We start from the raw sequence: 12852 nt of genomic DNA, 5'->3' as shown, positions 1-12852 counted from the left end.
ATTGGTGTCACCACTGAAGATAAAAGCATATTAGTTACCCCCAAATATATAAAAAGGCATCTTTTCACCTACTCAGTGTAACTTTTTAAATCAGAAGGTTTGGGGAAAAAAAAAAGAAAAAGGAAAACATGGTTACTTAGTCTCACCATTAATACTACCACCCCCCGCCCCCCTTTAACTTAAAAACAAAAAACTTTCAGCTGAAGTATGTCTGGCAACTGTGTCAGCAAACAGTGAGAATAAGGTCTGTGGATTATCATAAACTGCCATTCACAGCATGACGATTACGTCAGACTGTAACAAAGGGTTTGTCACTTTATAAACCAAAATCCACGACCTTTGGTTGTACTTTTGGATGTCAGAGCCACTGCCTCTAAACTACATGAAAGCAAGACAGACTGAACAGATAATACACCAAGCATGAGGAAAAGAAATCTGTACTTTCACTCTCGAGTGCTCAGTATAACAAAGAAGGGGACAAAATGGGTCACTTACCAAATCTAAAGCGGAGCCGCCACCTAAATACTCCATAATAATCCATAACTTTGTGTCCTGCAGCAGTGGTAAAAGAAAGAAGACCATGAGCCAAAGTGGTGATTATCAGGTGCATTACAGGAAAAACAAAAAAACAAAAAACAAAAAAAAAACAGCCATACCTCACATGATAAGGTGGTTATTATCTTATTGCAAGGTGTCAACTCGTTCAAAATGAGACTGAGAAATGCTCTGTGCATATCTGAATTCAATTAAAGACAATCCCTTCTTATTTAGGAATAATTAGGGAATAACGTGGGTAGGGAGGTAGAAATCCTACTATGTGTCACATATTTACTAAGAACGAGATTTAAATAAGAGAACTGTGTCCGTAAAAACAAAACCTAACACTACCTTCAGGTAAGAGCCGTAGTACTTGGTGACAAAGGGGCTGTCACACTGGCTCAGCACTGTGATCTCCTGCTGAATGTCTTCAATCTCATCCTCCGCTTCCTCCAGGTCTATGATCTTTATAGCCACTACCTTCTGGGTGCGATTGTCGATGCCTTTGAATACTTCACCAAACGAACCCTTGCCGATACGTTCCAACTTTGTGAACAGTTCCTCCGGGTCCATTTTGGCATTCTGATGGTGTGACAAAGCAGGGGATTGAAGGGAAGGCCGGGGGGGGGTGGGGGGGGGGTGGGGTGGCACAGAAGAAAGTTTGAAAAAAAATTTTTGTTTGGGAGTGAACACCAAAACACCAGCAGGGCACTATACTACTGACAGGAATACATTAATTCATTGTGCTGTGTTTGTGAACAGACTAAAACAGGACCAGAGAACATGTGCACTGGATAACATGTAAATTAAAAAGTGTGTGCAAAACAAAACATGGGTCTAAATTACCGTTTAATTCTCACACAAATACGAGAATTTGAAATTAATTTATTCTGAAATGTGATGGAACAACTTTATCTGTTTCATAAAGAATTTAAGTCTGCCTTTCTTTTCCACTTGTTTCAATATTGCACAATTCCAAACTAGGTGATGCAAGGGCCAATTTCCTTACATCACCTAGTTTTGCACAAGACCTAGACATTTCACACCGTTAACATTATCTGACAAAGTAAAGTAAATGTGACATTAATATTTTTTAGAACCTAAAAGAATGTGAGTTCATTGAACAGCAAAGGAAAATGTCAAAGTTTCTAGGACAGCAATACACGTGCATCTGGGAATAAAAAACTGACTCGGGTACTGCAGGAAGTGAATGAAAATTACTTAATCCTCCAGAGGCTGTTGTGTGGGGAAACACAAGATGTCAAAAACAACTTGTTTTTATAACTGCTTTTTAAAATCAAATCAAATCAATTTTATTTATATAGCGCCAAATCACAACAAACAGTTGCCCCAATATTGTAAGGCAAAAGCCATACAATAATTACAGAAAACCCCCAATGGTCAAAACGACCCCGTGAGCAAGCACTTGGCGACAGTGGGAAGGAAAAACTCCCTTTTAACAGGAAGAAACCTCCAGCAGAACCAGGCTCAGGGAGGGGCAGTCTTCTGCTGGGACTGGTTGGGGCTGAGGGGAGTGAATTAGGAAAAAGACATGCAGTGGAAGAGAGCAGAGATCAATCACTAATGATTAAATGCAGAGTGGTGCATACAGAGCAAAAAGAGAAAGAAACACTCAGTGCATCATGGGAACCCCCCAGCAGTCTAAGTCTACAGCAGCATAACTAAGGGATGGTTCAGGGTCACCTGATCCAGGCTCTGCCTCCCATTCTACTCTTAAAAACCCTAGGAACTACAAGTAAGCCTGCAGTCTGAGAGCGAAGCGCTCTATTGGGGTGATATGGCACTATGAGGTCCCTAAGATAAGATGGGACCTGATTATTCAAAACCTTATAAGTAAGAAGAAGAATTTTAAATTCTATTCTAGAATTAACAGGAAGCCAATGGGTGAAATATGCTCTCTCCTTCTAGTCCCCGTCAGTACTCTAGCTGCAGCATTTTGAATTAACTGAAGGCTTTTCAGGGAACTTTTAGGACAACCTGATAATAATGAATTACAATAGTCCAGCCTAGAAGAAATAAATGCATGAATTAGTTTTTCAGCATCACTCTGAGACAAGACCTTTCTAATTTTAGAGATTTTGCACAAATGCAAAAAAGTAGTCCTACATATTTGCTTAATATGCGCATTGAAGGACATATCCTGATCAAAAATGACTCCAAGATTTCTCACAGTATTACTAGAGGTCAGGGTAATGCCATCCAGAGTAAGGATCTGGTTAGACACCATGTTTCTAAGATTTGTGGGGTCAAGTACAATAACTTCAGTTTTATCTGAATTTAAAAGCAGGAAATTAGAGGTCATCCATGTCTTTATGTCTGTAAGACATTCCTGCAGTTTAACTAATTGGTGTGTGTCTTCTGGCTTCATGGATAAATAAAGCTGTGTATCATCTGCGTAACAATGAAAATTTAAGCAATGCTTTCTAATAATACTGCCTAAGGGAAGCATGTATAAAGTGAATAAAATTGGTCCTAGCACAGAACCTTGAGGAACTCCATAATTAACCTTAGTCTGTGAAGAAGACTCCCCATTTACATGAACAAATTGTAATCTGTTAAATATGATTCAAACCACCGCAGCGCAGTGCCTTTCATACCTATGGCATCCTCTAATCTCTGTAATAAAATTTTATGGTCAACAGTATCAAAAGCAGCACTGAGGTCTAACAGGACAAGCACATTTGTAACCTTCACTAATGCTGTTTCTGTACTATGATGAATTCTAAAACCTGACTGAAACTCTTCAAATAGGCCATTCCTCTGCAGATGATCAGTTAGCTGTTTTACAACTACCCTTTCAAGAATTTTTGAGAGAAAAGGAAGGTTGGAGATTGGCCTATAATTAGCTAAGATGGCTGGGTCAAGTGATGGCTTTTTAAGTAATAGTTTAATTACTGCCACCTTAAAAGCCTGTGGTACATAGCCAACTAATAAAGATAGATTGATCATATTTAAGATCAAAGCATTAATTAATGGTAGGGCTTCCTTGAGCAGCCTGGTAGGAATGGGGTCTAATAGACATGTTGATGGTTTGGAGGAAGTAACTAATGAAAATAACTCAGACAGAACAATCGGAGAGAAAGAGTCTAACCAAATACCAGCATTACTGAAAGCAGCCAAAGATAACAATATGTCTTTGGGATGGTTATGAGTAATTTTTTCTCTAATAGTTAAAATTTTATTAGCAAAGAAAGTCATGAAGTCATTACTAGTTAAAGTTAAAGGAATACTCAGCTCAGTAGAGCTCTGACTCTTTGTCAGCCTGGCTACAGTGCTGAAAAGAAACCTGTGGTTGTTCTTATTTTCTTCAATTACTGATGAGTAGTAAGATGTCCTAGCTTTACGGAGGGCTTTTTTATAGAGCAACAGGCTCTTTTTCCAGGCTAAGTGAAGATTTTCTAAATTAGTGAGATGCCATTTCCTCTTCAACTTACGGGTTATCTGCTTTAAGCTGCGAGTTTGTGAGTTATACCACGGAGTCAGGCACTTCTGATTTAAGGCTCTCTTTTTCAGAGGAGCTACAGCATCCAAAGTTGTGCTCAATGAGGATGTAAAACTATTGACGAGATAATCTATCTCTGCACTGTGTTAGTATATGGCACTGGAGAACATAAAGAAGGAATCATATCCTTAAACCTAGTTACAGTGCTTTCCGAAAGACTTCTACTGTAATGAAACTTATTTCCCACTGCTGGGTAGTCCATTAAAGTAAATGTAAATGTTATTAAGAAATGATCAGACAGAAGGGGGCTTTCAGGGAATACTGTTAGGTCTTCAATTTCCATACCATAAGTCAGAATAAGATCTAAAATATGGTTAAAGTGGTGGGTGGACTCATTTACATTTTGAGCGAAATGTGAAACTAGAATGCGGCGTTTGGTCCGGTTTGTTGCTTTTCTCTATAGACATTATATACGTTGACGCCCCATAACTTGCTGCAACATGCAATGTAATCCGGCGGCGGCGCCATATTGGATGGGTCTCTTCACAATAGGCTTGCACCAGAGGCAATCGGAGACAATGGAGAGTGAACAAATATGTTGGTATTTTGTGCTGCTTACGGTTGCAATAACCGGCGAAACCAGATCACGGTCCTTTTTATTTTTTTTTAAAACTATATGGATTTCATTCATATGTTTTTACATCAGACATGCTTGAACCCTCGTGCGCATGCGTGAGTTTTTCCACGCCTGTCGGTGACGTCATTCGCCTGTGAGCATGCCTTGTGGAAGGAGTGGTCCCGCCCCCTCGTCGGATTTTCATTGTCTGGAAATGGCGGAATGAAAAGGACTTTTTTTCCATCACAATTTTTTCAGAAGCTGTTAGAGACTGGCACCTAGAAACCATTCGAAAAATGTATCTGGCTTTTGGTGAAAATTTTACGGGCTTCACAGAGAATAAGGACTTTAACTACAGCTTTAAGGACCCCTTTAAGGACGGTCGGTGCGCCGCGCTCCGAGCTGCGACGTCGCGGCACAAACCACTGGATCATTTCTAAGCTGATGGCTCTGTGGATACGAGACCATCGTGTGCTCCTTCTCTGGTTATCACAAGAGCTGGACATCAGCCATTTTCCGGCAGATTTCACTTTTAACAAGAGATTTTGTCATGGAAAGCCGCGCGGAGGCTTCGCGCGTCACGACCGATTCGCTGATGAAGCGAGACAAAGGAACACCTCAGTTTCGGAGTGTTAGAGGACAAGTTTGGACATGCCTATCTCGGCTTTCAGTGCTTACCAGTCGAGTGAGTATAAGAGAACTTGTGGAGAGCTGGACATGTCCCAAAATCCCAAAAGGGGGCGGGACCACTCCTTCCACAAGGCGTGCTCACAGGCGAATGACGTCACCGACAGGTGTGGAAAAACTCACGCATGCGCACAAGGGTTCAAGCATGTCTGACGTAAAAACATATGAATGAAATCCATATAGTTTTTAAAAAAATAAAAAGGACCGTTACTTTATATCTATATGAAGGACCCGATTCTAAAAATGTGAAATTTCATCGACAGTTTGCCGGGAGACTCAAACCTAGATTCAATCTGTGCCATGCTCTTCATCCACCCAACTAGCTACAGGCAATCTTTCATTTTATTTCTTGTTTAATCTGGGAACATATAGGTTTATAGCATCTTTAAAAACAGAATGCTTTTATTTATTTAGTACATTAAAGCCAGTGTTGATGCATGAGAGCTGATGCACTGCTTTTCCTCACAGCCAACTTCAAATCCAGACCAGGGAAACCTAATCTGATGCATGAGGTAGTTTAAATCAGAAACACTCATCTCTGGTTATCCATCAAACACAGGTTAAAAGATAACAGGAGCATGAACGGGGCTCATGTGTCTTTGATTACGGGCACTAGCTAGTGCTACTGCCTTTGAGTCATGATGTTTCTGTGAAGAACTAAAATGGGACAGAAGGTCTGTCAGCATGACTGTCTCTCAAGATGTGCATTACCAACCACAACTGCGATCACTTTTGGGTAAAGGTTGAAAAATAAACTATTTTTATGTGGATTATTTAAGATGCACTTCCACTGGTTCTCATAAATACAATGACTTGTTGCTTTTGTTCTGCTTCATCTCATTATAAATTCAATATATTTTGGTTGTGACTCCTGATGACTGGACATGACATTTGGCTCAAAAAAAATAATGATGGTATTTGACATAAAATGATGTATTTATTCAAAAACCGAAGTAAAGACTAATTCTCTTAGAAATTTGATTTATGTTTAAAGGAAACTTTTTAATAATCAGCCTCACTGATAGCATGTTTTTATGATTGGACAAGTGCACAATTTCAATTTGACAGATTAAGATCAGATCTGTGCATCTCCTTCCTACCCACAGTGTGCACCTTTCATGCTACTGCATGTTTGTGCCATTTAGACCAGTCATTGTGGACAGTTGCAAAATACTAGGGAGGTGCTCTTGTACATTAGGGGCGTTATGATACATAAAGTTCACGATACGATTCTATAAATAATTATATCGCTGTTCCAACTAATTATGAAAAAGCAATCTGTAGTGAACGTTTTAACTGTAAAGAAAAAGTATGAATTGGAATCCTTGATGTTATCAGCTTCCTGTTTGTATGTTTTATAAATCATCAGGGTTCGACAATAACGCTTGTCCAACTGTCCGGGACAAGTAGAAAAGCTGTTATGTTGACCATATCAGACAAGTGCACTTTTTTTTTTTTTTTTTAGTAAAAAGGGGTCAAATTCTTTATTACTGTTGTATATTTTAAACAAGTCAACAACAACAAAAAAAACAAAAACAAAAAACAGCATACACATCACACAAGTGAGGAGCTGTGGCATTATTCTCTGGGAACCGCAGATGCATCATGGGAAATGTTTTGATGCAGAATGTTTAATAATTTTACACCATGGTTGAGAGCTTGAGCAAAGGACTGGAAACAGTGGTTAATGGGGGATTTAATGGTTCAAATTTCCAAAAAGTAGTTATATTTCACAAGGGCTCGCAACATGTAAGGTGATGCTAGAAATGCAGACATCACTGTGAAAATCAGGTGTTCAAATTTTTGGACAGGAAAATCTACACCTGCTGTTTAAAAAAGAAAACAGCTTAAGTTTAGCTTAAGAAGATGGCAACAATTTAAGAATTACATGTAATATTTTGTCCAACAGAGAGCTGATTGCAACAGAGAGAGAGCATATGGTTCTTAAATTTACCATCTTATTTAATATTAAACATGTTGCATATTTATGTATTTATTAAAACAGAGACAGTTATTTTACAGATTTTTCCTAAACAATGATCACATGCACCTTCGATACAGCTATGACACTTGGAAGTTGAGAAATGTTACAATTACAATTACAGTTATAATTACAATAAAAATGTTAAATTGATGTTATGGACAAAAACCTTTATATAATGATACATATTTAACTATCATTTTACATACATTTTTATAGAATCTAGGAAAGCTGGGAAAATAAAAATGCATTAAATTTAAGTAAAAGGGAAAAATATTTAATTTATCATTATATAGGTAATGGCTATTTTTATTATAGCTGGACCGATATGGATTTTTTTGAGGCCGATGCCGAAATTTGGATGAGAAAAAAAAAAAAAAAGCCGATAATAGATAAATCGGCTGATTTGCAGATAGCCGATAAATCAGCCGATATTATTATTATTATTATTTTTTTATGAATAAAATGTTCTTTTTTGGACCCTTAACAAAAAAGGGATGAGCTACAAGCTGAAACTTTGTCCCCATATTAATTAACTTTATAACAGAGAAGAATTTTCAAGTTCAAAAAATGCAAAAATGCAATTGGAGCAATTAGGGGGCTATTCAAACAGGCCAACTAGTAAGATATCACTCCTGAAAACGATCTTTGCCATATCACGAGGTAAATCTGCCCTATGATTGGATTTTGGAAAACCATGTGACGGAGAACCAATTCCGATTGGACACTCACATTGTGCACATCACACATCTTCTATGAGGAGTACCAAGATGGCCGACAGTGGATCGAAAGTGTGAGGATTTAACTTTTCAGCAAAAAAAAAAAAAAAAAGGAAGTTTCTATGTCATATCATTAAAAAGGTATTTACAATTTAGTAAAGCTTGGTCCCAGCCATCGTATACGACGGTGTCAGCCCCAGAGGGTTAATGGCGAACGGCAGTAATTCCCAGAATCCTTCCGGACGACCAGTGAATCTGAATGTTTCAACCTCTTAGCAGTAAACGAAAGTTTTTCATACTAGAAATAAGGTCTACACAATGTGGGCTTAATAAAAAGCGTGACCGATGCAATGAAGCACATTTGACACATTACTACATAAACTGAGTTAATCAAACTGAAGAAATGTGGGGTGAATGTAATCGCAAAGTTATTACAAACAACATCCTTATAAACTAACTTGCATGTTTTTGTCAGCCGATAAGTGCAGTGTGACGGCAAACTACGAGGGCTGGTAATGAACACACTTAAGCAGGGGTGTATGCAGCTCTCAGTTGAATGGAGTCAGAGCTCCATCTACTGGACAAACGGTGCAAGGACATTTTACATTGCAGACAAACATTATTTCAGTAACTGTTCTGTTTATGAGAAATTATCGGCGTTCTATCGGCAAAATTTCGGCCAATAGTGAGTACTTTAAAAAGGACTTATATCGGCCGGGCTCTAATTTTTATAAGGTTTTGTTAAGTATGTATGTCCCTTGGGCATCTCACTTGTTTCCTTCTCGGGATAACCACAGCAAATTCATCTTTGACCTGCCTGTTGATATGGCACGTTTTATGCCGGAAACCTTCCTGATGCAACTCCACATTACAGTGAGTATGGGCAGGGGTGGTCTTGAAGCGGGAACCTTCTGCTCTGGAAACAAGCCAATTAACGGCTTGGCCACCAGACTGCCATTTTCACAGAGTTTTGTAGGTCAATTTTAGTACAGGAACAACTTGGTTTGCTTCAATGTAATTAAAGATACACCCCCCCCCCCCCCCCCAAGATTTTGCCAATATCAGCATGATTACTGGCTAAATTAAATGCGAAAATATCTGCATATTGAATATTGTACATAAATAAAATTAAACACACTGAAGAAATTGATACTGTGTGTTGAGTAGGGTTTTCTGAAATAAATTTTCATTACTGATGTGGGACATGTCTCATTTTGTACAGGAGAAGTGAAAGTGCTGTCCATTTGTCCTGTTGACAAGTGGGATAATGACAAAGTGCATAATGTTAGTTGTTGACTTCACTGTATCATTAGTATGTTCTCTCTCCCACGGTCATAACATAAATAAAAGCAATTACTTGATTTTCGTATCTGCTGACAGTCTGTTTCTTCATTTGTTTCTTTACTTTGTTGTTCAAATTAAGTTACCAAACTCCAGCTATAAATGCAGCCAATCAGCATCATTTAATGTGCAGCATAGACAACACATTGGGGAAAACTGGAACAGCTACACTTTACTGCAGGGCAGCCAAAATCTACTCCTGAAGGGCGTCTGCCCTACATGGTGTTATCACTTTCCCTTCTCCACCTGAAGTTAATTTACTTTATATAACGGCTGAGTGGATCCTTGTCATTTGATTGGTGCTTTGTATGTCACATGACATGGATTATTCATCCCATTTGTGGTGCATTGCATTTAGAGTGCAGTTTGGTTCCATACGTTTGGTACCACTGCACTCTGCGCGCACGCACATAGACTCGCACATGCACGCATGCACACACAAAACAAATCCACTGCTGGAGGCTGTTAGAATGAAAAGCTGGACTCATTTCTGATGTGAGTTTTTTCATTGCACTGAGGATGTACACAGTCATTTTTTGGTAGTACATGTGCGCACAAGCACCGAACCGGTTGTGTGTGTGCATGCAGGGGACAATGACTCTACTGAGATGATGATTTGATTGAGCTAACTGACGTAGCTAATTCTTGTAACACACACACACAAAAATCCACTCCGCTGTAAACCGTCCGGATGCATGAAGAACTATTCAGATGAAAAGCTAACGTGATTTTTGGCTGGACTGAGGAACTACACAACGTCTTTTTTTTAAAGAAAGTCTGAAGACAGTGCACGGCATCACCGGACTACACATCACGATTTGGACTTTAGCAGCAGTGGAACACCAAAATGCAAGTCCCTTTTCTGTTGTTTATAAATTATTAAAATATCAAATGACAAGGATCTATTTTAGCCGTTATATAAAACAAATGAATGTTTTTACATTCTTTCAATGGAATGAATATTTCATGAGGTGAAAGCTGGAACATAGTAGGGGTGAAACGATTAATTGAGTAATTCGAATAATTCGATTACAAAAAATGTTTGAGGCAAATTCTTTGCTTCGAAACTTTGCTTGAAGCTGTAGTACATTTGCCAGGCCTGTAGGTGGCACTGTAACGCTCCCACAAAAAACCGATAAGAACACCGTAGAGTAGGGCTGTCACAGTTATTACAATATTCGTCAATCGCGATTATTTTTCATATTCGATTACCGTGAATTATTTATTTTATCCACAATTAGCATAAAACGACTCAGAATCTAACGTCATTGTGGCTGCAGCCTCGCTCTCGTCTTAAGGCGATCCGTCCTGCCGTTTGGACGGCCGATTAAAACAGCGGCCGTCTTCTCAAAAGCCGTCTAAAATGCGGAGCTGTCGGTGTGTGTGTATGTGTGTGCGCGCGCGCGGAGTCAACAGTCTGCAGGCTGTTGACTGGGAGGGGGTGCGTGAGGGAGATTCCTGAATGCAGGCGCGAAAGGTTACAGTCTGAGAACCATCAGTGCGCAGCGAGTGCGGAGCAGAGAGACAATTTTAACCCGAGTGAACATGTTAACAAAACCAAAACGTGAAGCTTTTACTTCTCTCTGAACTTTCTCTAAAGGTGTGATTCTGCCGTTACCGTCCTGTTCACACCATGTGCGCGTTGTATGCTGAATTTATGAGATCATGAGATGAAATAAACGGTCAAATATCTTTAAAAACATATTTAAAAATGAGAGCCACAAAAAAAAAAAAAAGAACCCTGACATGGTGATGTTCAAAAGCACAGATCACAAAAAGCAGCTGAGAACTCTGAACTTTAACAGCTGTTATTTTCCAAAAGTATTTATTTGTTCAATCTTGAGCTTAATGTAGTGTTTAAGCACAAAACGTGACTGATGAGGAGAAGCAATTTCAGAAATGCAACAGAAACAACCACAAATCAGAAAAAGTTGGGACTGTATGAAATGAAGATAAAAATAAAAATGGTGCACATTCCCAGTTTCTCCACTCACAGAAGCCAGATGTTCTTCCAGAGTTGTGTAATTATACTACAACCCCTTGCAAAAATTATGGAATCACCGGCCTCGGAGGATGTTCATTCAGTTGTTTAAGTTTGTAGAAAAAAAAGCAGATCACAGACATGACAAAATTAAAGTAATTTCAAATGGCAACTTTCTGGCTTTAAGAAACACTATAAGAAATCAGGAAAAAAAATTGTGGCAGTCAGTAACGGTTACTTTTTTAGACCAAGCAGAGGGAAAAAATATGGAATCACTCAATTCTGAGGAAAAAATTATGGAATCATGAAAAACAAAAGAACGCTCCAACACATCACTAGTATTTTGTTGCACCACCTCTGGCTTTTATAACAGCTTGCAGTCTCTGAGGCATGGACTTAATGAGTGACAAACAGTACTCTTCATCAGTCTGGCTCTAACTTTCTCTGATTGCTGTTGCCAGATCAGCTTTGCAGGTTGGAGCCTTGTCATGGACCATTTTCTTCAACTTCCACCAAAGATTTTCAATTGGATTAAGATCCGGACTATTTGCAGGCCATGACATTGACCCTATGTGTCTTTTTGCAAGGAATGTTTTCACAGTTTTTGCTCTATGGCAAGATGCATTATCATCTTGAAAAATGATTTCATCATCCCCAAACATCCTTTCAATTGATGGGATAAGAAAAGTGTCCAAAATATCAACGTAAACTTGTGCATTTATTGATGATGTAATGACAGCCATCTCCCCAGTGCCTTTACCTGACATGCAGCCCCATATCATCATTGACTGTGGAAATTTACATGTTCTCTTCAGGCAGTCATCTTTATAAATCTCATTGGAACGGCACCAAACAAAAGTTCCAGCATCATCACCTTGCCCATTGCAGATTCGAGATTCATCACTGAATATGACTTTCATCCAGTCATCCACAGTCCACAATTGCTTTTCCTTAGCCCATTGTAACCTTGTTTTTTTCTGTTTAGGTGTTAATGATGGCTTTCGTTTAGTTTTTCTGTATGTAAATCCCATTTCCTTTAGGCAGTTTCTTACAGTTCGGTCACAGACGTTGACTCCAGTTTCCTCCCATTCGTTCCTCATTTGTTTTGTTGTGCATTTTCGATTTTTGAGACATATTGCTTTAAGTTTTCTGTCTTGACGTTTTGATGTCTTCCTTGGTCTACCAGTATGTTTGCCTTTAAGAACCTTCCCATGTTGTTTGTATTTGGTCCAGAGTTTAGACACAGCTGACTGTGAACAATCAACATCTTTTGCAACATTGTGTGATGATTTACCTTCTTTTAAGAGTTTGATAATCCTCTCCTTTGTTTCAATTGAGATCTCTCGTGTTGGAGCCATGATTCATGTCAGTCCACTTGGTGCAACAGCTCTCCAAGGTGTGATCACTCCTTTTTAGATGCAAACTAACGAGCAGATCTGATTTGATGCAGGTGTTAGTTTTGGGGATGAAACTTTACAGGGTGATTCCATAAGTTATTCCTCAGAATTGAGTGAGTCCATATTTTTT

The 12852-nt window shown here is 38.9% G+C and overlaps 1 protein-coding gene across 2 annotated transcripts in view; it reads right to left on the bottom strand.

The window, feature by feature from the left end:
- stk24b (serine/threonine kinase 24b (STE20 homolog, yeast)) overlaps positions 1-12852 on the bottom strand; it is a 52706-nt gene that overhangs the window by 32041 nt on the left and 7813 nt on the right. For both annotated transcript variants that reach the window (XM_034177011.1, XM_034177019.1), the window contains exons 2-3: positions 889-1119; positions 496-552 (exon numbers count right to left, since the gene is read on the bottom strand). In XM_034177011.1, the coding sequence (XP_034032902.1) occupies positions 496-552; positions 889-1119 (288 nt within the window). The remainder of the gene's footprint in view (positions 1-495; positions 553-888; positions 1120-12852) is intronic.

Source organism: Thalassophryne amazonica, chromosome 1 (genome assembly GCF_902500255.1).
Source record: "Thalassophryne amazonica chromosome 1, fThaAma1.1, whole genome shotgun sequence".
In the NCBI taxonomy this organism is placed as follows: domain Eukaryota; kingdom Metazoa; phylum Chordata; class Actinopteri; order Batrachoidiformes; family Batrachoididae; genus Thalassophryne; species Thalassophryne amazonica.
The sequence above is the reverse complement of the archived record's forward strand: the minus strand, read 5'-3'. Positions and strand labels throughout refer to the sequence as shown.